Source organism: Symphalangus syndactylus, chromosome 22 (genome assembly GCF_028878055.3).
Source record: "Symphalangus syndactylus isolate Jambi chromosome 22, NHGRI_mSymSyn1-v2.1_pri, whole genome shotgun sequence".
Taxonomy (NCBI): domain Eukaryota; kingdom Metazoa; phylum Chordata; class Mammalia; order Primates; family Hylobatidae; genus Symphalangus; species Symphalangus syndactylus.
In genome coordinates this window covers 51747810-51770614 of record NC_072444.2, presented here as the reverse complement: position 1 = coordinate 51770614, position 22805 = coordinate 51747810, and the positions used below count along the sequence as shown (strand labels likewise).

At 50.7% G+C, this 22805-nt stretch overlaps 1 protein-coding gene across 3 annotated transcripts in view; it reads left to right on the top strand.

Annotated features, from left to right (window-relative positions):
• The window catches only part of STEAP3 (STEAP3 metalloreductase), a 41717-nt gene extending 19311 nt beyond the window's left edge, over nt 1-22406 (top strand). Inside the window, exons 2-6 of one of the 3 annotated variants that reach the window (XM_063631306.1) lie at nt 2371-2870; nt 4563-5090; nt 11481-11645; nt 19816-20098; nt 20962-22406. In XM_063631306.1, coding sequence (XP_063487376.1) covers nt 2379-2870; nt 4563-5090; nt 11481-11645; nt 19816-20097 — 1467 coding nt within the window. In that variant the 5' untranslated portion in view covers nt 2371-2378 and the 3' untranslated portion in view covers nt 20098; nt 20962-22406. Of the gene's footprint in view, nt 1-2370; nt 2871-4562; nt 5091-9057; nt 10334-11480; nt 11646-14229; nt 14526-19815; nt 20099-20961 lie in introns of those variants that run through there. The other 2 variants (XM_055261159.2, XM_063631307.1) reach the window with 2 other exon arrangements.
• Nucleotides 22407-22805: the final 399 nt, after the last annotated feature.

The following is a 22805-nucleotide window of genomic DNA, read 5'->3' as shown; positions in this document are numbered from 1 at the left end:
CGGAAAGCATGATCCCCACAAAAGCAACCCGTCAGTGTCTCAGCTCAGCCAATCCCTGCTATCCTGTGACAGGCAGGGCCATGTTTCAAAACCACGTTAAAGATGCGCAAGAGGCCAAGGGAGTTTCCCACTCTGGCAGAGGCAGGACAGGAACACATGTCCCCTGACTCTTGACATTGAGAATGCACCCCCTTCCACCCACCTGGCCTCTCGGCCCAGCCAGTGTGGTCCCAGCTCTGCAGCTCTCTGGGCCATCTCTGGAAAGCTCGTTGTTCTCTGTCTGGGCAGTAAGACGGAGTGAAGCTCTGACTGCCAAGGCAGACAGACCTGCCTCCTGCTCTTCCTCCCGTCAATTATTTGTGCTGCCTGAAACAAGTTCCTGAGCCTCCCTGAGCCTCAGTTCCCTCTTCTGTAAAGTGAGAATGATAACTGAATCTACTTCCTGGGGTTCTTGTGAGGACCGCAGGCCCATCACCCGAGGAGAGGCCTGACAGCAGCAATGGGTATATGGTAGGCATCCATTAATAGGAGCTGCTGCTGCTGCTGCTGCCTTGTAAAAGGAACAATCACAGTTTTGAAAACCTCTTGAGATTGCATTATTTGTCATCTGAGAGCAAAGATTGTGATCTCCATTGACAAAGATGGAAGCTGGGGCCCAGGGAGGCACAGAGACTTGTCTGAAGACACACAGCTGCTTCATAGCAGAGCCAGGCCCAGCCTCCTGGTCTCCCTGGCCCATCTTTGTGTCAGTCCCCGGACCCACTCCCTCACCTGGTCAGGTGTCCAGAGGTTCCAGGAGAGTGTCGTGGAAAGGTGGGAAGAGGCAGACGCCCAGGCAGGGTGTTGAAAGCCACTCCAGCTGCTCTGCTGCGTCAGGGCAGGGGTTCTTGAGCCCTGTGGAACTGTAGGCTAGTGAAGCTTGTGGACTTCTGCTCAGAATAATGTTCTTACATGCACCAAATAAAATAGTTTAGGGTTACAAATGAAACATATTATATGGAAACACAGTGAAAATATTTTTTAAAAGACTACAGTAGCAGTATGCATGCTTCTTTATTAGCACTTTAAATGACAAGCTCTAGTGGCAGATCTAATGTCTACCATAATTTTATTTTTACTTTATTATTATTATTATTTTGAGACAGTCTTGCTCTGTCACACAAACTGGAGTTCAGTGGTGCGATCACTTCAGTCTTCAACTTCTGGGCTCAAGCAATCCTCCTGCCTCAGCGTCCTGAGTAGCTGAGATGACAGGCGTGTGCCACTGTGCCTGGCTAATTTTTTTTTTTTTTTTTTTTTAAGAGATGGGCCCTCCCTGTGTGTCCCAGGCTGGTCTTGAACTCCTGACCTCAAGTGATTCTCATACCTTGACCTCCTAAAGTGCTAAGATTAAGGTGTGAGCCACTACACCTGGCTAGCATAGTTTTAAATTTGTGCTCAATTTAAATAGTATTAGGATAAATTATTTACAGGTAAATTTATGATATGATCTTGGTCAGTATTAATGAAAAATTATGTTGCCTACCTTCATACTTAAAGGAAATAGCAAATTTTAGTTAGAAGTTGGTGACAATTAATATATAATAATTTTTCCATCCACGTTTACTGTAGACTGCTGGCCTGAGTTCAGGGTTTCCTCCACATCCACTCACATCTTGGGCCCAGCAAAGAAGATCGCAGGGCACCCACTCTATCTTTGGGGCCCATTCACTTGTCTCTCAGTCCTGCCCTCAGAGATCAGAGTTTGGTGTTCATTCATTCATTCATTCATTCAGCAAACACTGAGCACTGCCTCCGTGCCAGGCTATGATACACAGTGAGGTCCAAGGTCAGATGAGATGAGGTCCTGCCCCCAAGCTGTTCACCATGCTTCAGGGAGAGCATAAGAAGAACTGCTCCAAGATGCAAAATGTAGACAAGCATAGGGACATGCTCACCCTTCCTGGTCATCAAACACCCAGCGATGGTGAGGTTGGGGTTAGATGGTCACTCCTGCCTAGTGACACTGTCCATTGCCTAATCCTTTTGAAAAGAAGTATGGCACTGCATCACATTGGTCGTGGAAATTCCAGAGTCCCCTTTCCCAGCACTCTCACTCTGCCAGTTTTTCCCAAGGAAATAATTCAGCAGGAGGGAAAAAGGGTGGAAGGCAGAAGTCCTCCCTGTTCTTCCTGAGTCTGAGCTCTCCCCAGGGAAGGGGCTGTGTTGTGCTCAGCTTGTTTCCCCGGTGCTGACACGTGGTAGCACTTGGTGAACACCTGCTGGGTGAATGTCTGACTGCCGTGTAGTTACGATGTATAAGAGGAGGGAGGTGGCAGAAGCGGCAGTCCAGGAGCCCTCCACTGACCAGGTTCCTGACTTCTCTTGCAGCCAACAAAATGCCAGAAGAGATGGACAAGCCACTGATCAGCCTCCACCTGGTGGACAGCGACAGCAGCCTTGCCAAGGTCCCCGATGAGGCCCCCAAAGTGGGCATCCTGGGTAGCGGGGACTTTGCCCGCTCCCTGGCCACACGCCTGGTGGGCTCTGGCTTCAGAGTGGTGGTGGGGAGCCGCAACCCCAAACGCACAGCCGGGCTGTTCCCCTCAGCGGCCCAAGTGACTTTCCAGGAGGAGGCAGCGAGCTCCCCGGAGGTCATCTTTGTGGCTGTGTTCCGGGAGCACTACTCTTCACTGTGCAGTCTCAGTGACCAGCTGGCGGGTAAGATCCTGGTGGATGTGAGCAACCCTACAGAGCAAGAGCACCTTCAGCATCGTGAATCCAATGCTGAGTACCTGGCCTCCCTCTTCCCCACCTGCACAGTGGTCAAGGCCTTCAATGTCATCTCCGCCTGGACCCTGCAGGCTGGCCCGAGGGATGGTAACAGGCAGGTAGGTTCTGGGGGAATAATATCCATCATAACGATAAATATAAATGGCTAATTTTCATTGAGTGCTGCCAGCATGCCAGGCTTTTTTGGTATATTATCATAGCTAATCTTGCATCACTGCAAAATTCCATTTTACAGAACAGGAAATTAAGGCTTAAAGATATTAATGATCTTACTCAAAATCCCACAGCTGGTAAGTTGGGATTTGAACCCAGCTGCTGTGGATCTGAAACCCATGTTCTTTCTGCTATGGTAACAGGGTTTCCTAGAGGGCAAGGAGGAAAAGGTTGATGGCTTTTTGCTATTTGGAGCCAAGAAGGAGAGAAACTTGGCTTTTAGAATTGGACTCAGAAGGAGGAAAGTAACGCACTTATGTACCGGGCCCTGAGGAAGGCAGGCATGTCTCAAATTTTATCTTGTTTATTCTAAGGGCTTCCAAGAACTGATTTCTCAGAAAAGTCAACAGCAGGTTTTTCTGGGGCTAGATAATGGCTCCACGGAACAGCTAGAGCTGCGTACATTTCTTGCCACGAGGCGCTCTTACCAAGACAAAGTGGTTTTTAATGCCACCTTGGTTTTTAATGCATTTTCTTGGCGAAAGAATGCCAGACTCCATGTGTGAGAACTTCCACCAGTGAGTCGAGCCCAGGTGCCAGGCTCTGTAGGACAGTTTAAAGGTGCCCAGCCACACCTGACTACAGCACCTTAAATGCAGGCTGCATCATGGGACTCCCAGGTATGGACCAGGAGGAACAGTGGAGAGTTGGGTGCAGGGCCTGGAGGGAACAGAGCAAGCAAGCTGGCTGGAGAAGACTTGGAGGAGGCCTTTGACCTGGGCCCACCTCATGCTGCCGGGCTCAGGGAGCAGGGAGTGCATTCCAGTCTGAGGGAACAATCTGAACAGGCACAGAGATAGGAAACAATGCTCCTAGACCTCAGTTTTCTCACCTGAAAAATGAAGACAATAGTACCTACCTGCGGGCTCATGGCAAGGCTGAGAGATCATATATGTAAAGCTCAGCATAGAGTAGGTGTTCAGTCTGTGTTTCGAGACTAGACTGACCAATGCAGTGTCAACAAGGCCCACGGGGTGCCTTGAGATCTGAGGACTCCAATGTGCCTGCAGGGGGACCTCGTGGGTCAGAGCAGTGGGCTTCAAGGCGGAGAGGGCAGGCTGCAGCTGGCTTGTAGAAGGCCTTATGTGCTGGCTGAGGGCTCTGCTGAGCCGAGGGACATCATCAAGGGGGGCGATTCTGAACTGAGGGATGGAGCTGCAGCCACAGTTGCCCATTCTGCACCATATGCAAAACTCTTTTGCTGAGTGTCTCCCAGGGCAGGCCACAGGCTTGGAGACAGCCATGTCGGGGGCCCATGGGGACTACCTGGATGAGCATTTTGCTTGTGGCTGCTGATGTCCATGAGCTGAGCAAGACGCTTACTGTTGGCAGCTTCCCTCCTTGAGTAGTTGGCCTGGCTGGGCAGCTGGGCCAGAGGCTGGGAGGCCTGGGCAGCAGAGAAAAGACCCCTGGCCTGGGAGCTAGAACCCCACTGGCTCCCACCTGTACCATTGACTGGCAGCTCACTTGGACAAGTCCCTGCCCCCCTGGCCCTCAGTTCCCTCAGCTGCTCAGTGAGGCCCTGCCCACTCCTGTGGCCTGTGACCCCGTCTGACTGCCCCACTTTTCTCCTGCAGGTGCCTATCTGCAGTGACCAGCCAGAAGCCAAGCGTGCTGTCTCGGAGATGGCGCTCGCCATGGGCTTCATGCCCGTGGACATGGGATCCCTGGCATCAGCCCGGGAGGTGGAGGCCATGCCCCTGCGCCTCCTCCCGGCCTGGAAGGTGCCCACCCTGCTGGCCCTGGGGCTCTTCATCTGCTTCTATGCCTACAACTTCGTCCGGGACGTTCTGCAGCCCTATGTGCAGGAGAGCCAGAACAAGTTCTTCAAGCTCCCCGTGTCCGTGGTCAACACCACACTGCCGTGCGTGGCCTATGTGCTGCTGTCACTAGTGTACTTGCCCGGCGTGCTGGCGGCTGCCCTGCAGCTGCGGCGTGGCACCAAGTACCAGCGCTTCCCCGACTGGCTGGACCACTGGCTGCAGCACCGCAAGCAGATCGGGCTGCTCAGCTTCTTCTGCGCCGCCCTGCACGCCCTCTACAGCTTCTGCTTGCCACTGCGCCGCGCCCACCGCTACGACCTGGTCAACCTGGCAGTCAAGCAGGTACCCACCCCATGCCCTTCCTCCCTCTGGCAACTCAGCACATGCTTGTCCAGCGCCCTCCACCAACCAGGTGCAGCCGATACCCATAGGTGCAGCCTTACCGGGTGCCAATTGCAGATTCTGTTCTGATGGGGCAGCACCCACATCCTCCTGCCCAAGACTTTGAGTATCAGTGAACAAAGCAGATGAAAATTCCTGCCCCCATGGGTACAGCCCAGTTGGGGCAGACTTAAACAAAATACAGCAGTGAGTTATAGTGGGCGTTGAGAGGATCAGGAGTGCTAAGGCGCAAAGGAAAGCAGGGGTGGGCGGTGGGGGTGCAGTTTTGAAGATGGTCCGGGAGGCCTTGCAGAGTGAGTGCTATGTGAGCAGAGCTGGAAGGAGGGGAGAGGGGCCGGTGACCTGCTGGGGTGGTGTTACAGGCCACGGGGCATAGTCCTTGGGCAGAAGTGTGCCTGGTACGTTGGAGGAGCAGCCAGGAGGCCCATGTGGCTGGAGCTGAACAAGGAGGGGGTGGCAGGCGAGGCCTGAGAGGAAGAGCTTCAGCCTTAGGCTCTGAGTGAAATAGGGAGCTGGTGAAGGTTTGAATATAGGTGTTGATCTGCCTGACATTTTAAGTGGTTCTCTCTGGTTTTTGGCTGAGAACAGACTGTAGGAGGTCAAAGGCAGCTAGCTGCTGGGGCCAGCGAGGAAGCAATGCATATGCCCAGATTTGAGGCAGTGGAGGCTGGAGGCAGTGGGAGCAGTGGAGGAGCAAGGAGATCCTGAAGGCACATGTGAAGCTGGAGTGCATGGAACTGCTGCTGGAATGGGCCCAGGGTTTTGTGGGTGATGAAGGATGACTCTGGGGTTTGGGTCTGAGCACCAGAAAGAGAGAGTTGCCATCAGCTGAGATGGGGAAGGCTGCAGGAGTGAGCGTTCCAGCTTTGGGTTTGTTGCTGTTGTTGTTGTTTTTTTTTTTTTTACTGGGGGTGGCATTAATCATTCATTTAGAAAATCCATATGGCGCTTGGTTGCCAGCAGGATTCCTGGGAAGTGAAGGGCCTTCAGGCCACACCAGGTGGGGACCCAGGCATCAGCCGGCACCTGTGCCCACAGAAACAGGCCCCTGATGCTCCCTCCTGATCCATAAGCTCATGGGGCTTGATTCTTAGTCCCAAACTCACATCTTCAAGCAACACCGTCTTTCTTTATTTTCTCCAAATTAATTCCACCTCCAGTGCCCAGCCCGGGGCTGGTTGATGGACAGGTCCTGCCCACTCCAGGACGCTAGTCACCCAACAGGGTTCAGCCCAGGTGCTGGTGAAACACTTCTCATCCACCCCTCATTCCAGCCTGGCAGCCCCTGCAGCTCCTGCTCCTGCTCAGGACGCAGGGACCTTGGTGAGGCTGGGCCCTCCCCTAAACACCTAGCACAGGACCATCCCCTCCGAGGATGGGGGATTGGCAGGACTGGGAAGTAGGGCTGGGCACCTCCTGAGAACCACAGACCTCAGCCCCTACTCACTGTCAGGGCTGCTGCTTCTCTGCCAGCAGCTACTCGACTGCCCTCGTCCTTTGCCACCCACAGATACCGGCATCATTGCATCTGTGGGCTCAGACTTTCCTAAGACAAAGGAAGAACCCCAGACTTCAGGCAGAAAAGCAAGATGCTTGATGGAAATGAGAGGAAGGGAAGAAATCAGTCATGAACCCTTAACAAGAGCTCGCTGTGTTCCAGGAACCATTCTAAGAGCTGAGTACACCACTGTGAATTCATTTAACCCCATCTCATCCCTGTAGGCCAGGTGCTATTATATGCTTATTTCATAGATGAGAAATCTGAGGCACAGAGGGGTTAAGTAACTTGGCCAAAGTCACACAGCCAGTAAGTAGCAGAGCTGGGATTCAGATCCAGCTGTTTTCCAGATCCATGCTTATACCCACGCTGCTTTCTACAAGCAAACCAAATTCACAATTGAGTAAATGATTTCAGAACTAGGTCATTCATTCACTCATTCACTGAGCACCTACTCTGCCAGGCCCTGGGGCCACAGAAAGGAGTAAGAAAGACACAGACCATCTGGCTCCTTGCCTCAGCTGGTGTGGGGCAGTGTGGAGGCCTGAAGGCCAGAGCCTGGACTCCTGCTCTCCAGCATCGCTGACTGGAACAAAGGTCCTGACCTTGAGCGAGTCACTGCCCCTCCTTTGTCCTCAAGGCCCTGATGTGGAGATCAAGCTCTCTCCTAGTGCTAATGTTTTTGATGCTCTTTGATGATATTTTCTTACTGACTTCTAGAAAGCACCAGCCCCTTGGCAGGAGGCTCTGCGGGGCTCCCTGGGGACTAGTACAATGTTGCTGCCCAGGAGGGGGCAGATCTGCGTGGAGGAGCCCACTCCCTCTCCCCTGAGCTGGCGGGTGTTTCCAGCAGCAGTGGGAAAGACGGTGACGGTGCCTACTACCCCCCAGGGCAAAAAACACACCACTGCTCCCTCCCTCCTCTGCCACCCTTCAACTGCCTTTGTCTAAATTCTCTGCCCTGCCAAGGCTCTCCCTGATATTCTGTTAACCCAATTCTGCCCTGATGCAAATACCAGGGCACAGAGGGGCTCATGCAAGGTAATTTTCCCCACATCCCAAAAATCTTTAGGGCTGCAGGCCCTGGTGAGGTTGTCAGGCAACCATCCCGCCCACAGGACGAGATCAGTCAGAGACACCAAAGGCCTCTCACGCAAAGGGGCTTAAACTTGTTCTGCAAAGTTCTTAAGGGCAAAACCAGGGCCGATGTGGGTATGTCGGGGTGGATGGTCAGAGGGAGGCAGGGGCTTGACACACAGCAGCCCAAGCAGATTCTGGATGGTCCGCGGTAAGCCATGCCCGCCGTTCTGGGCCTGGGCACCTGAGGCTGTTCTGCCTTCAGCCCCAAACAGCAGGGCCTCCTGGGTGGGTCAGGCCTGATGTGTGGCTTCTGCCGCCAACCCATGGGCACCTCACCACAGGGTCCCCACATGGCCACTCACCACCCCAACTGCCCACTAGGCCCTTGGGTCAAGAGAGCACATTAGTCTAGGCACAAGAAACTCCTCCAAGATTTCCTTACAGCCCTGAGTCTGCAGATTAGGAGGCAAAGGTGTATGCCAGCTGTAGAGAAAACCTTTGAGACCATGTTTACAGACAGTATTATTACCAACAATAACTGATATTAGTACAGGGCATTTGCATTTGCTTGTGTATTTCCCTGGAAATACACATTTCAAGATCAAAATCAAAGATCAAGATCAAAGAAATGTTTAACCTGCACACTGTTCTCCTATTACCTTCACCCCAAGCTACATCTGCACATGGCTGGCATAGGATGGTCTGAAACTCTCATCTGACCATGTCACTGCTGAAAAGGTTCAGTGACTCCAATGTCCTTGGGATAATGGTAGAACCCTCACTAAGCAGCTAGACTCCCTCCGCAGCCTCATCTCCCCTTCTCCTGTGACGTGTCAACACTTGGGTCCCACACTGTCCTCTAAATGGGCAGAGCTCATTCCACTTGGCTTGGAATGCCTACCCCGGGACACCTTGACAGCTTGCAAACTCCTATTCCTCCTTCAAAACCCTACCTCTGTTAAGCTCCCCCAGACTATCCCCTTACTTCCCCATACCTGCCTCTGTAATCTGTTGTATTTTGTAAATACTTCTATTATTTTTCTTACACACTACTTCATACCCGACTTAGAAGTCCATGACTGGGTCTTCCACACCTTGGTGTCCATGGTTCCTAACACAGGTTCACAGTGCACGCTCACTGAGTGACTGATTTTTAAATTGGCCACCACAAAGCAAGTATCAGGCATCTTAAGAGGAGTGCGCATACAGCTTGGAGCAAGAACTAGTCTAACTGCCTTGTTGCCACTAAGAACAACAGCCATTTATTACATTAAGCGCCCACTGTGTGCCTGTCTCATGCTACTCATTCCACAAACGTAATGCTTTTAGTCCTGCAGTAACACAGCAAGATACAATGATGCTATGAGCCAGGAAAAGGACTGTCCAGGGTCTCATGACTGCCCACCAGTGGCAGAGTCGGCGTCAGAATTCAAGCCTGTGGTCTCTATGCCCCAAGGTTGCCCTTCCACACCCTGCCACCCCCTCCTCCTCTGAGTCTGGCAGGCAGTGGGTTGGTACCACTCTCTTCCCATCCATCAATCACTGTGAAGACATGGAGAGGGGCTAATGCTGCAGCCTCACTGGTCCTTCAGCATCTGACCTGCGACTAGAGGGAAATCCCACACCTGAATGCTGTCTTTCCATCTCTTGTTGATGACCACTCTCCTTGGCCTTCTCAAGGTGGCGAACTTGATCATCTCTAAACCTAGAGACTTACTAGGGGAGCTGTTACACCTGTGTTCCAGTTAGCCATGTGTGCCACTGGTCACCAGGCAGCTCTGAGCACAGCACTGTGGTTTAATAGGCTGGCTGAGAATCTCACGGACTCCTAAGGCTGGCTTAGGTTCAGTCCTCATGCGGGTCTTCGCCATCCACTGCTCCCTTACCCACCTCATCCCTCCCTTCCCAGCGTCACTGCAGACTGGAAATGTTACAGGAAAAAAACAAGACATTTTGCAAGCCAATGTGGTATATGTGTGTGTAATCATCCAAACTCTGACTGGTGACATTAACTGCCTGATCTTCCTGAGACACAGAGAGGAATGACTAATGAAGCAGGGTTAAAGAACAAACAACTTCCAGCGAGGAGATGACTTACCCAATTCATGCTGTGAGGTGTGAGTAAGACTTCTCTGGGCAGAGGTACGGAGGAGACCTCTCTGCCCTCTGCACGCCTTTCCAGCTAATGGCAACTTGAACCACAGCAGGCACACAAGCAAAATAAGAGAATTGCAGATATGACCTCATCCAAACCTCCTAGGTAGAGAAATTGAGGCCCAGAGACAGACTTGCCAGAGTCACATGCCACTGGTGGTCAGGACAAGAGGCTGAGTCCCCAGACTCCTGGTCCCTTAGTGGCTTAAAGTCACCAAAGTGAACCAGGCCTGTCCTGAAATAGAACAGAGGCGATCATTTTTCACAAATTGCAGGAAAAGTGCTCAATGGATGGCACTTTCTCTGTTTCTTTAAACTTTCTCTTATAAGCTGTACAACCATTTTGCTCAGCCCAGTGGATTCACTTTTAATATTTTATCTGGTAACTGAGCTCATGTTATTTTTTTTTCTGCTGAAATTGTTTCTCAAAAAACCTGTATGAGTCATTCTGTTTTGAGAGGCTGCCTATTAAAGTGTAGTCACATCTTCTAATAGAAATGCTGTTCCTTGTTCTGCTGATATTATAGAATAAAAGTACCGGCATTTCGCAGTGTTTCACAGAGAGCACCTTGACTTCCAGGAACTCTGCTACCTGGTCTAGTTGCACCTTGATAAAAGTTCTTCCTCATGAGGGCACTATGTGAGTGTTGGCTGGGCTAGGAGGGGGCTCAGTGGCAAGGTGGGGAGAGAAGGGTCAGAAACCTCCAGGTTCATAGGGGCTCCCCAATTTATATGTCCTGGAACTTGGTGGTGGGGGCCAGATCTCTGTGAGGGCAGGTATCTTTATTTTCTGTAGCCCAGGGCCTGGCACACAGTAGGTGCTTCGTAAGTGGTCACTGAACTGCTTGGTGAATGGCCGTCCGTCTCTCTTGCCTGGCAAAGTTGAGCCAAGGCTGTGTGCCTCAGGCAGAAGTAGAGAACTGGGTAGGAAGAGGGGAGGCTGAGAGCTTTGGGTCAGGAAGTGTTGGGGGCTCAGTGTCTGCATGTGTCTTTGTATGTCCCGAGTGTGAGCCAGTGATGGGGGCAGTGTGGGGGTCCAGGAAGACAGAGGGCTCAGGGTGAGACAGGCTGGGAAGGGAAGCAGCCAGTAAGGTGTGAGCTCATTGGCTGAGGGGATTCAGAGCCAGGAGAGCTCCTCTCTCCTGTCCTGGGATTCTGGAGCCAGAAAACCATGAGACGGAGCCATGCTTAAGGGCTGTATTTCTGGTTTGACTCCTTACTCTGCTGATGTGACTGTTCTGATTGGCTGCCCCAGGGCAGATGTGTGAAAGCCCCAGGAGCCCCGGTCGTTGGCACCAGACTGTGTGGGTTCTGATCCCAGCTCTGCATCTGTTAGCTACATGTGACCTTGGGAAAGTGATTTGATCTTTGCGCCTCATTTCCTCCATCCCTAAAATGGGATAATAGTGATCTCTACTTGGTGGGGTGGTTTTGAGGATTCGACGAATTAATGCCTGAGAAACGCTTATCACAGAACCAGGTAATGTCAGGTGCAGTGTGAGCGCCCGCCGTATGTCTTTCTTGTGTCCTTCATCATTGCCCTCCCAGGGCACCAGCCTTTGCCACAGTGTTCATGGTTTTCCTTCCATCCATGTCAGGTCTTGGCCAACAAGAGCCACCTCTGGGTGGAGGAGGAGGTCTGGCGGATGGAGATCTACCTCTCCCTGGGAGTGCTGGCCCTCGGCACGCTGTCCCTGCTGGCCGTGACCTCACTGCCATCCATTGCAAACTCGCTCAACTGGAGGGAGTTCAGCTTCGTTCAGGTAAAGTAGTCTCTCGTTTGCCAGCCAGCTTCAGCGTGGCCCTGGCCCACCTCTCATGAGTAAGTGCTCTCCCTTCGAGAACTGCCTGGGCTCTGATCATCTGCACAGCAGGACCACTCAGTGAGATGCCAGGCCTTCCTGACCCAGAGGGCCCATCCGAGCCTCTTGATAGGGGCTGCCTGCTGCAAGCTTAACCTCCCAGCACATGAGGAAGCCAGACACAGGCATGTGAAAAAATTACAGACCAGGACACTGAGCCCTGGGTCCACCGTTCTCAGCTTCTAGAATTCTTGAGCTTTCCAAACAAAATTGAATGACATGAAGTCATTGGACATTTTGCTGGTCTAGGCAGGAGTCAGTGGGCTAGGGAGTGAGCAAGCCTAGCCCACCACCCTCCACCCCTCATCTCAGCCTGGCTCTGTTGTTACCCTTTAACCCCTTGATTCATGCAGCGTGGATGGGAGACAAGCATTAGGACCCCAGTTTATAGGGGATGGGACACAGCTTTTTCCCAAGGATGCCATTCCTATGAAAAAATCCAGAAAAAGGAGGTCTGTCATGAAATGAATTTGAGTAAAGATTTACTTCCCCCAAGAGATCACAATGCGCTTTGGCACATCAAAGATTCTAATAACATCTACAACAAACAAACCTTTGTCAATCAGACTTATTGGAGCGTTAGCACCCTCCCCCTCCTTTATTCCAAATAACAGCTATCAGCACTCCACAAGCTGGGCGCTGTGGCATGTGGCTGGGATCCCAGCTACTAACAGAGGCTGAGGTGGGAGAATCACTTGAGCTTGAGTGATCCTTCCAGGAGTTAGAAGTTCAAGTGCCCAGCCTGGACATCATAGCAAGACCTCGTCTCTTTAAAAAAAAAAAAAAATACTCCACAGAACATACTCTGGGAAATGCTGCTAGTGGCAAAAGTTTCTTTTTGCATTTGTTCATTCAACAAACATTTATTGAGCACTTACTGCAGGCCAGGCATCCTGCTAGGCCTGTGATGCAATAGAGAACAAGACAGGCAGAGCCATCTTTCCGTGATAAAGGAAACGGAGGCAGGGACATTGTTTACATTTCTTTGGCATCTCCCACTGTTCTCCACACAGAATCTGCGGTCAGTGTTGGCGGATTAACTCCTCCCCTCCCATGAGTGGGAGCTGACTAATGCTGTATCCTGCCATTGTATCAGGGCAGAGAACAGCCATCCTATCCACCCCCACTATCAACAGAAATCTGTGCAGGGAGGATGTGGTACAGGACTCAGGGACAGTGACAGCGTAATGCTCTTATGTAATCCAAATTAATTGCTCCTGACCAGGGATGCTTCACATCCATTGGAACAACACAGAGTTGTAGCCGTGTGTTTTTTAAAGTGTGTCTGCCTCTGAATCTCCCTGGCTCTGCTCATCTCAGAAGGTCCCTGGAGGAGGGCTCATGGCTGACACATGTTAGCATACGAGAAGGGGAAGAATTTTATTTATCTGCCACTAATCCCCATGGGTCTCATACCCAAATCTAGGATTTTCCTCTTCCCACCTGGAGTATCCAGCGTGCATGGTTTATCCACAATTAAAACGGACTGCAGGCTGCTCCCCTCACCAGAAAGCTGCTCCCTTAAGCAGCCATAGATTACACGCCCTGGCTGTGGCTGCCAGAGAAAGCCGGTGGATTTGATTTTGTTAGCAAGAGCTGACTGAGACCCTAGCAGCTGCGTTCTACTTTACATATTAAAGAGTGGAAATACAAATAGGACAGTCCTTTTGCCACTGCAAGAGCAGGGGGGGTTAGGTGGGTAGAAAGGCAGGATTTTACTTGTGGAAATCAATGCCTGCCTTCCATCCACAAAAAGCAGATGTCAATATAGACGAGGCACATGTCAGCGCCGCCAGGGAAGCCTGGGTTCCAGCTTTCCCTCCCCACAACCCTGCTCTGTAACTGTGGGCAGAGCATGTCTGCTCCAAGAGCCTCAGTTTACACCCCTGAAAAATGGAGTTAATGCCCTACAGGGATTTTATGAGCCACAGTAAGAGACTATGTGTGAAAGAAAAATAAAAAGCATTTTGCTATTATTCTTAGGGTATCTGGCCACATTTCCATTATCCCTGACTAAGCTACCAACCATCCATTTCTGAGTTCAGTAGGAGACAGTGAGATAGAGGCCAAGGAACCCCAACCCTGGACCTAAAAGTGGTCCAAGTCAGTGTTTGCAAACTGGCGGACACTCACCAGTGGGTCACGCAATTGATTCCACGGATCACAAGCAGCATTTTAAAAATGAAATAAAATAGAATGACAAAGAAAACAGTGGAGTGTTTTGCATGGTGTCGGGATACTTTTTCAATTATATGGATTTGCTAGTTACATTTGCAGATGTAGCATACCTCGTTGTCTACCGGACAGTAGAGTAAAACATGATTCTTACTGTGAGTCCCTGTCAAATAGGTTGAAGCCAGAGCACTCTTGGAGAAATAGAGATAACCCAGGGCTGCCTCCCATCCATGGACTCAGATGCAGAGGGATGGCTCTGGCAGTCTATTTTTGCAGGTCCCTGAGTGACTGATAGGTGTGCACGCTGCAGTGTGTGGCAACTTCCAGTGCAGGGAACACAGGCAGTGGAAACAGAAGACATGAATTTCAGTCCCAAGACCCCCACTTACCTGCCCTGCATCATCAGACAAGTTTTCTAGGCTCTCAGAGCTTCTGCTGCTCACTTGTGCCTGTGTCCACCCCATATGGTCATCAAGAGGATTTGAGCTGGTCATGTTAAATGCAGGATGCGTGCAGCCAACAGTGGCATGCTGGCTTTTGAGGTCAGCTGCAATCTTCTCCTTTAAAGTTAGCACGGCTAGTGAGAAGTTACCTGAGCCCCATCACCCTCCCCTAGGCAGCAGACACCAGGCTATGGGGACAGCCGTGGTTCTTGAGGGGCCTTGGCTGACCCCTAGATCTGTAATGCTTTTGTTACCAGAAAAGGGTCCCGATCCAGACCCCAAGAGAGGGTTATTGGACCTCATGCGAGAAAGAATTCAGGGCCTGTCCATAAAGTGAAAGCAAGTTTATTAAGAAAGCAAAGGAATAAAAGAATGGCTATTCCATAGTCAGAGCAGCGGCATGGCTACTCAACTGCTTATACTTATTGTTACTTCTTGATTATATGCTGAACGAGGGGTGGATTATTCATGAGTTTTCCAGGAAAGGGATGACAATTCCCAGAACTAAGGGTTCCTTACCTTTTTAGACCATATAGGGTAACTTCCTGACATTGCCATGGCATTTGTAAACTGTCATGGCGCTAGTGGGAGTGTCTTTTAACATGCGAATGCATTATAATTAGTGTATAATGAGCAATGAGGATGACCAGAGGTCACTCTCGTTGCCATGTTGGTTTTGGTGCTTTTGGCTGGCTTCTTTACCACAACCTGTTTTATCAGCAAGGTATTTATGACCTGTATCTTGAGCCGACCTCCTATGTCATCCCATGACTAGCAACGTTTAACCTCCTGGGAATGCAGCCCAGTAGGTCTCAGCCTTATTTTACCCAGCCCCCCATTCAACGTGAAGTCGCTCTCATTTGAACACCTCAGACACTTTGTTTAGCTAAAAACCATTGAAACAGTGTGTTGATTCCACAAAGAGGTGACTTGTGCTCGCATTTATCCTTTTGTTCCCAAAGCTGTTTTCAAAGTTTTACATTTTGTTTTCTGTTCCTCTGGGTAATTTTTTTTTTTTTTTTTTTTTTTTTTTGAGACGGAATCTTGCTCTGTCGCCCAGGCTGGAGTGCAGTGGCGCGATCTCGGCTCACTGCAAGCTCTGCCTCCTGGGTTCATGCCATTCTCCTGCCTCAGCCTCCCGAGTAGCTGGGAGGGACTACAGGCGCCCACCACCATGCCTGGCTAATTTTTTTTTTTAATGTATTTTTAGTAGAGACTGAGTTTCACTGTGTTAGGCAGGATGGCCTCGATCTCCTGACCTCATGATCTGCCCACCTTGGCCTTCCAAAGTGCTGGGATTACAGGCCTGAGCCACTGCACCCAGCCTTCCTTTGGGTATTTTTTTGTTATTGTTTTGGTTTGGTTTGGGTTGTGCTAACTGTTTCAATTCAGCCAGTTAAACATTGTTAGATATTAGACTGCAAAATACTCCAGTCAGAGCAGCTCACCTGCACAGAAAAATGAGGGTTCAGCTTTTAGAACCTAAGTTCTCTCCCAGAGTTAGAGGAACTGCCTGTGACCTTGCCCGCTCCAGCCACCTGCCTGAAATAATGACAAGACCAGCCTGACCCCAGCTTCGTGAGCGATTGTCCAAAGGCCCTTCGTGCCATAGTAATTGAGTACCAGCAGGAGCTGCAACGACCTGGCTGTTTCTTTTTTGCTAACAAGCTTATGTATAATAAAAATGACCCTAGCTTGGGGATCTTATTGATTGCTTCATGACAATCCCTCTCCTTTTGGGCTTCTTTGGGTTCTGGGATTTTTAAATTGTTCCCAAGGAGAGTTTTTGGGAAACAAACTCCCTGGAATCATGCAAGCTTCCCACTGGGACAGAAAAGTCAAAGGTCCTTTGTTATTGGCTGGCCTTTGGCTGTCAGCCCTTGGTATGAACCACTAGCCTGAGGCTGCAGCTTCCTGCTGTCTGCACCATGGGATTTTGAATGGCACAAGCATGAGGATATATGAACAGGAGGAGCTGACTGCCGCTGGTGGGCCTGGGAGCAGTGTCTCCACACTGTCCCTGTGCAGAGCCCAGAATGCCCAGCAAAATTCATCACTCTCCAAATCAGGGGCTGAGGACAGTGGCCCACAGAAACCAAACACTGGAGCTACAGGGCATGTCGCCTGAGGGAGATGCAAAGACCTCACTGGGGCTACTAAGGCTGGCTTTCCAGGCCTGGATGGGCTCCCATTGCTGCACCTTCTGGGAAAGCCCACGACACAGAGGTGGGTGCCAAAAGGCTCTCAGTGGGGCTTTGTCTAAGGAACAGATAGGTCCAGGTCTTTCCCAGTCAAGTGACCTGAGCAGAGGGGCCCGTGTGGACTTTTCACCCTGAAGCTAGAAGGGTGTGGTGATGACCGTCTCCTAAATGAGTGGCTTAGTCCTGGCTGCCGATCAGCCTCATCTGCCAAACCTTAAAAAACAACAGATGCCCACGTCCCGCCCCAAACCAATTTAATCTGAATTTCTGGAAGTGGTGTTTGGGCACTAGTATTTTACCCAGCTCCCCGGGTGATTCTAATGTGTGGCAAGGTTTGAAAACCACAGTCTGATAGCCACAGACTGATAAACTCTTGGGGATAAAGGGCATCACCCAGCCATCTTGGCAACACCAATGAGTCCACAATGAGGAGGGGTGGGAGGGCCCACAGTTAGTTTGGGCTGGGCACCTGGCTGGGGAACATCAGGGTGATTGACTTCAAGACTTACTCTTTTTTTTTTGAGACGGAATTTCACTCTTGTTGCCCAGGCTGGAGTGCCAACGGCGTGATTTTGGCTCACTGCAACATCCACCTCCTGGGTTCAAGAGAGTAGCTGGGATTACAGGCATGCGCCACCACACCTGGCTAATTTTGTATTTTTAGTAGAGACAGGGTTTCTCCCTGTTGGTCAGGCTGGTCTTGAACTCCCAATCTCAGGTGATCCGCCCGCCTCAGCCTCCCAAAGTGCTGGGATTACAGGCATGAGCCACCGCACCCAGCCAAGACTTATTCTTGATGGTCAGTGCTGGGGATCTTTTTAACCACAGTCTTCCACACCAAGAGATTAGAATTTAGAAAAGTTGGGGTGGCTCAGAAGTTGCAGGGAATTTGGAATTCTTGACAGACACTTCTGGAAGCGGCAAGGATTTGCTTACATGCAACTGACATGACAGTCAAGGAGGCTTCTCTTTGGGAGGTGACCACATTAAAATGATAGGAATTCACTGTGGGTGACAGCACAAAGCCAATCGTGGCATCCTCACTCTTCGTGGTGAGCCAGAAGTTGTTAAAGACCGGGCCAAGAAGATTCCGGAAGTGGACACAAAGCCAAGAAGAACCAGAGAGGGTAAGGAAGGGCAGAGAAGGTTTTATTTGGTTATTTTACTTGGGCCCAAGAATGTTGAACGTGAGAACCTGTGTGTGAAATTGTAGTGTGCAGCCACTGGAAAATGTTTATTATTATCTTTAGCAAAAGCATTACAAGCAATTCTCCCACACCATGTTCTTTCACTCACTGATGTTCACTGTCCTGGTGTCTGTCCTGAAGCAGGTGCAAACGAAGGGACACACACACACACACACACACACACCAGGGAGTAGCAAGAACGGGGCCCAATATGGAATCAGACCCACTTAGAAACACTTCTGAGGGGAGTGCAAATGAGAAGCGTCTGTCAGCTGAGGCTCTGGATTGAAGCCAACAAGCTGGGCTAGAAGGGAATCCAGGAGGCCTAGTCCATGCAGACCACCCAGAGGTCTGAGTGTGCCGCCACTCTTAAATTACACCCTCGCAATGTCTCCTTGGAGAAAATGCGTATGTGTTCATTGCTTGATGGGTCACTGCCATTTCCATCCCTGTGTAATAGACATGGGAGGTCTCTCCTGCTCCAAAGCTCTCAGTGGCTCCCCAGTGCTCGCAGAATTCAGTCAGAGCACCCCTGTGCCACTACTCCCTTGCTCTCGGGCCCTCTGCTGTGTCACTGCCTGCCCTGTCTAGGGGACTAGATGGAGGCTACTGCACCTACTCAGCGCTTCCCCCTCTGACTTTGGCTTTGGAAATTACTTATCTCCCACTGAAGTTGATTAAGTGGCCTGCCCAGGGTTCATATCAGTTGAACCAGCACCAACAGTAGATCTCTTCCTTCGTGTCCATGAGAACTCGTACATGCCAAGAGGCTGGAGTCATAGAGCAGCACTTCCCAGCCATTTTCACATTGCAGCTCCTACAGAAAGTCATGCTTTGGGTGGGGGATCAGCCACTCTTGGCTGGAAGTGACCCACAAAAGCCCACACATGGTTCAAGGGGTGCGAAGCTCCATTGTAAAATGGCTGGGACCATTTCCATTTGGAGTTGGGTGGTCTCTTCTCCCCATAGTCACTAATCTCCTCCAGATGGAAGAGTAGGCCCAGCGGGGTTTCCACCCGGGGTGTTTATAACCCAGTGTGGGGTGGGAGGTGAAGGTCTGGCATGCACACAGGGCATCTGTGTTGTGTTCTGGGGCTTTCTATATGGTGCCAGGTCACCCAGACCACAGGCTCCATGAGTCCCCTTCACTACTGGTGCCAAATCCACATGCCATCTGTAAATTATTTACTCTCCATTTATCTTCAAGCTAATTTAAAATCAATCCACTTTTTGTCTTAACTTAGGCCAAATGTTATCTGTGAAATTATGATTTTGGTATGCAAGCAGACACTTGTTCCTCTAATATACATTAAAATACACACATAACTAGTAAAATTTATATATATATATATATACACACACACACATACATGTATATGTTTATATATATTTAGAGACAGGGTCTTGCTCTGTCACCCAGGCTGGAGTGCAGTAGTGCAGTGGCACAATCTTGGCTCACTGCAGCCTTGACCTCTTGGGCTCAAGTGATCCTCCCATCTCAGCCTCCCAAGTAGCTGGGACAACAAGCACATACTGCCACAGCCTGGCTAATTTTTTTGTATTTTTTGTAGAAATAGGGTCTCACTATGTTGCCCAGGCTGGTCTCGAACCCCTGGGCTCAAGCAGTCCACCCACTTAGGCCTCCCAAAGTGTTGGGATTACAGGTAAGAGCCACTGCAGCAGGCCTTAAATGCTTTTTAAACTTCTTTGAACTTAATTCCATCTGAAATCATCCAGCAGCCTCCAGAGATAACAAATAACAAAGTTAAGGAAAAAGCATGGTAATATAGTTACTGTACGGAATCCGTGTGAATTGGTCAGTCCTTAGACACCTTCAGCATAGAAGCATTATTCCCATTTTCCTGTTGCGGAAGCTGAGGCACAGAAAGTTGAGAGTTATCCTAAGATCACACTAAGAGAGTGATAGGACTGAGGTTCCAACCCATAGCGGTGAGTACTAAAGCCTCCCTCCTTCCCCTCTCCCAGGCCAGCAGATGAGTCGTTGGCAGGATCACTGCATCTGTCATCCCCTCGCCCTCACTCCAGCCTTTTTTTCCCTCCACAGTCCTCGCTGGGCTTTGTGGCCCTGGTGCTGAGCACACTGCACACGCTCACCTATGGCTGGACCCGCGCCTTCGAGGAGAGCCGCTACAAGTTCTACCTGCCTCCCACCTTCACGCTCACGCTGCTGGTGCCCTGCGTCGTCATCCTGGCCAAAACCCTGTTTCTCCTGCCCTGCATCAGCCGCAGACTCGCCAGGATCCGGAGAGGCTGGGAGAGGGACGGTGCCATCAGGTTCACGCTGCCCACAGACCACTCCCTGGCCGAGAAGACGAGCCACGTATGAGGTGCCTGCCCTGGGCTCTGGACACCAGGCACACGAGGGAAGGTGCCCTGAGCCTGTTAGGTTTTCTTTTCTTGGTGGTGCAGAGCGGTATAACTGTGTGCAAATAGGAGGTTTGAAGTCCAAATTCCTGGGACTCAAATGTATGCAGTACTATTCAGAATGATATACACACATATGTGTATATGTATTTACATATATTCCACATATATAACAGGATTTGCAATTATACATAGCTAGCTAAAAAGTTGGGTCTCTGAGATTTCAACTTGTAGATTTAAAAGCAAGTGCCGTATGTTAAGAGAAGAGCAGATCATGCTATTGTGACATTTGCAGAGATATACACACACTTTTTGTACAGAAGAGGCTTGTGCTGTGGTGGGTTCGATTTATCCCTGCCCACCCCATCCCCACAACTTCCCTTTTGCTACTTCCCCAAGGCTCTTGCAGAGCTGGGGCTCTAAGGGGGAGGGAAGGCAACAGCTCTGCCCAGAGCCAGCCCCGGAGCATGTGAGCAGGGGCTGGTCTCTTCCCTCCACCTGGGGCAGCAGCAGGAGGCCTGGGGAGGAGCAGAATCAGGCAGTTGGCCTGGAGTCTGTGCCTGGTCCTTCGCCCGATGGTGGGAGGATGGAGGGATTGGGCTGAAGTTGCTCCACCTCATCCTTGCTGAGTTGGGGAGACATTTTCCCTGAAAGTCAGAAGTCACCATGGAGCCTGCAAATGGATCCTCCTGGGAGAGTGAAGTCACCTCCTTACCAGAGCCATTAGTGAACCTGGCTTGAGAACAAGTGTAATTTCCTTCCCTCCTTTAACCTGGTGATGAGCATCCTTTAAACCACTGTGCCTTCTCACCCTTTCCACCTTTAGCTTGAACGACTCCCAGGAAGGCCTACAGCAGACCCTTTAGAAATCAGCCCAAGGGGGACGGCGAGAGAAAACACTCTAGGGAGTAAAGCTCTGTGGGCGTCAGAGTGGAGCCCTGCCTGGGCTGAAGGACTGTCTTCATTAAGTCAGTCCTGAGGAAAAATATTGGGGACTCCAAATGTCCTCTGGCAGAGGACCCAGAAAATCACACCGGCTCCAACTTCCTCCTCATGGAGCATTACACTTCAAAACAGTGGGGAGCGACTTTTCCACCAAAGCTACAAACCTAAAATGCTGCTGCCCCAAAGCACAAGAGGGAAGAGCACCGCCGGGGCCACAGGACATCTGTCCTCCAGTCACAGACCATCCTTGCTGCTTCCTCCTGACTCTAGCTTACTTCCCCTGTGAAGAAACAGGTGTTCTTGGCTGAGCCCCCAACCCTCTGCAGAACCAGGGTGTTCTGCTACTAAAAAAGCATCTTTGAAGACAAAGAGGGTGAGGTCTTGATGAGTCTCCTAGGCCCGAAGGCATCTTCTGATGGAAGGAAGAGAGTAGGCTGGTGAAGGCTGCCCAGAGAGAGTGTCACAGATGAGGCTGCCCCTGCCCCCCAGGGAGGTTCATGAGCTCATGTCTATGCAGCACATGAGGGTTCTTCAGTGAAAAGAGGGAGAAAAGCCCACTGCAAGGATAGCTCATTAGGCACATGATTGATGCAGGGAAGGCCATGCCGGGGAAGCTCTTCCTGCAGGTATTTTCCATCTGCCGTGCCAAGGCTGAGCAGCAGAAACTTGTCTCATAAATTGGCACTGATGGAGCATCAGCTGTGGCCCACAGACAGCCTTGCTGAGAAGGAGGCAGGTAAAGCAGATATTTTAGCATTGCCTTGGCATAACAAGGACCTATCGATTCCCTACTAATGAGAGGCAGGGAAAGCATGGGCAATGGAGACCCACCAATGATCCCCAACCCCAGTGGGTACTGGCTGCCTGCCCTGGGCCAGGGAATGGCCCCTTATACCAAAGATGCTGGCACAGAGCAGAACCCAGTGCACGTCCTCCCCTTCCCACCCACCTCTGGCTGAAGGTGCTTATCAAGAGGGAAGCAATTCTAAGGTGGGTGGCAGGAGGGAACAGGTGCCACCTGCTGGACAATCAGCACACGAAAGGCAGGCAGGCTGTGTACTGGGCCCTGACTGCATCCACTGCTGTCTTCCCTACCTCACCAGGCTACTGGCAGCAGCAACCCAAGAGCACATCATCCCCACAGCCTGGTAAATTCCATGTGCCTCTGGGTACAAAAGTGCCTCAACGACATGCTCTGGAAATCCCAAATACCACAGTCTGAGGTTGATATCTAAAATCTATGCCTTCAAAAGAGTCTGTGTATTTTTTTTTAACCTGGTAGATGGTCTAAAAAGTAGTGCAAATAAACACCTAACCTTCTGCAAACTTCAGGCTTTTATTTCTGCCATGTAGATCATGTATCCATTCGTCTACTGACTCAAGAAGCCTTCAGCTTGGAGCCTCCTCTCAGGGAGGCAGTGTGCAAGGACTTGGGACTGCCAAGATGAATACAGTGATCTGTGCTAGAGCTGGCCAATGAGGAAGCGCAGATGTGCAGACCTAAGGGACTAAGGGACATGCCAGGGAGGAAATGGGCAAGATCCAGGTGACAGAGTGTCGGGTGGGGGCGTCAGGATGTGAAAAGAAGTTTTCCTGGAGTGGTCTGAAGGCTGAGGCCTCGAGTGCAGGTAAAAGCAGCAGAGCTTCTTGAATTCTAATGTGCCTGGGAGTCACCTAGGAATGTGGTTCAAATGCAGGTTCTGATTTGTGGTCTGGGGTGAGGCA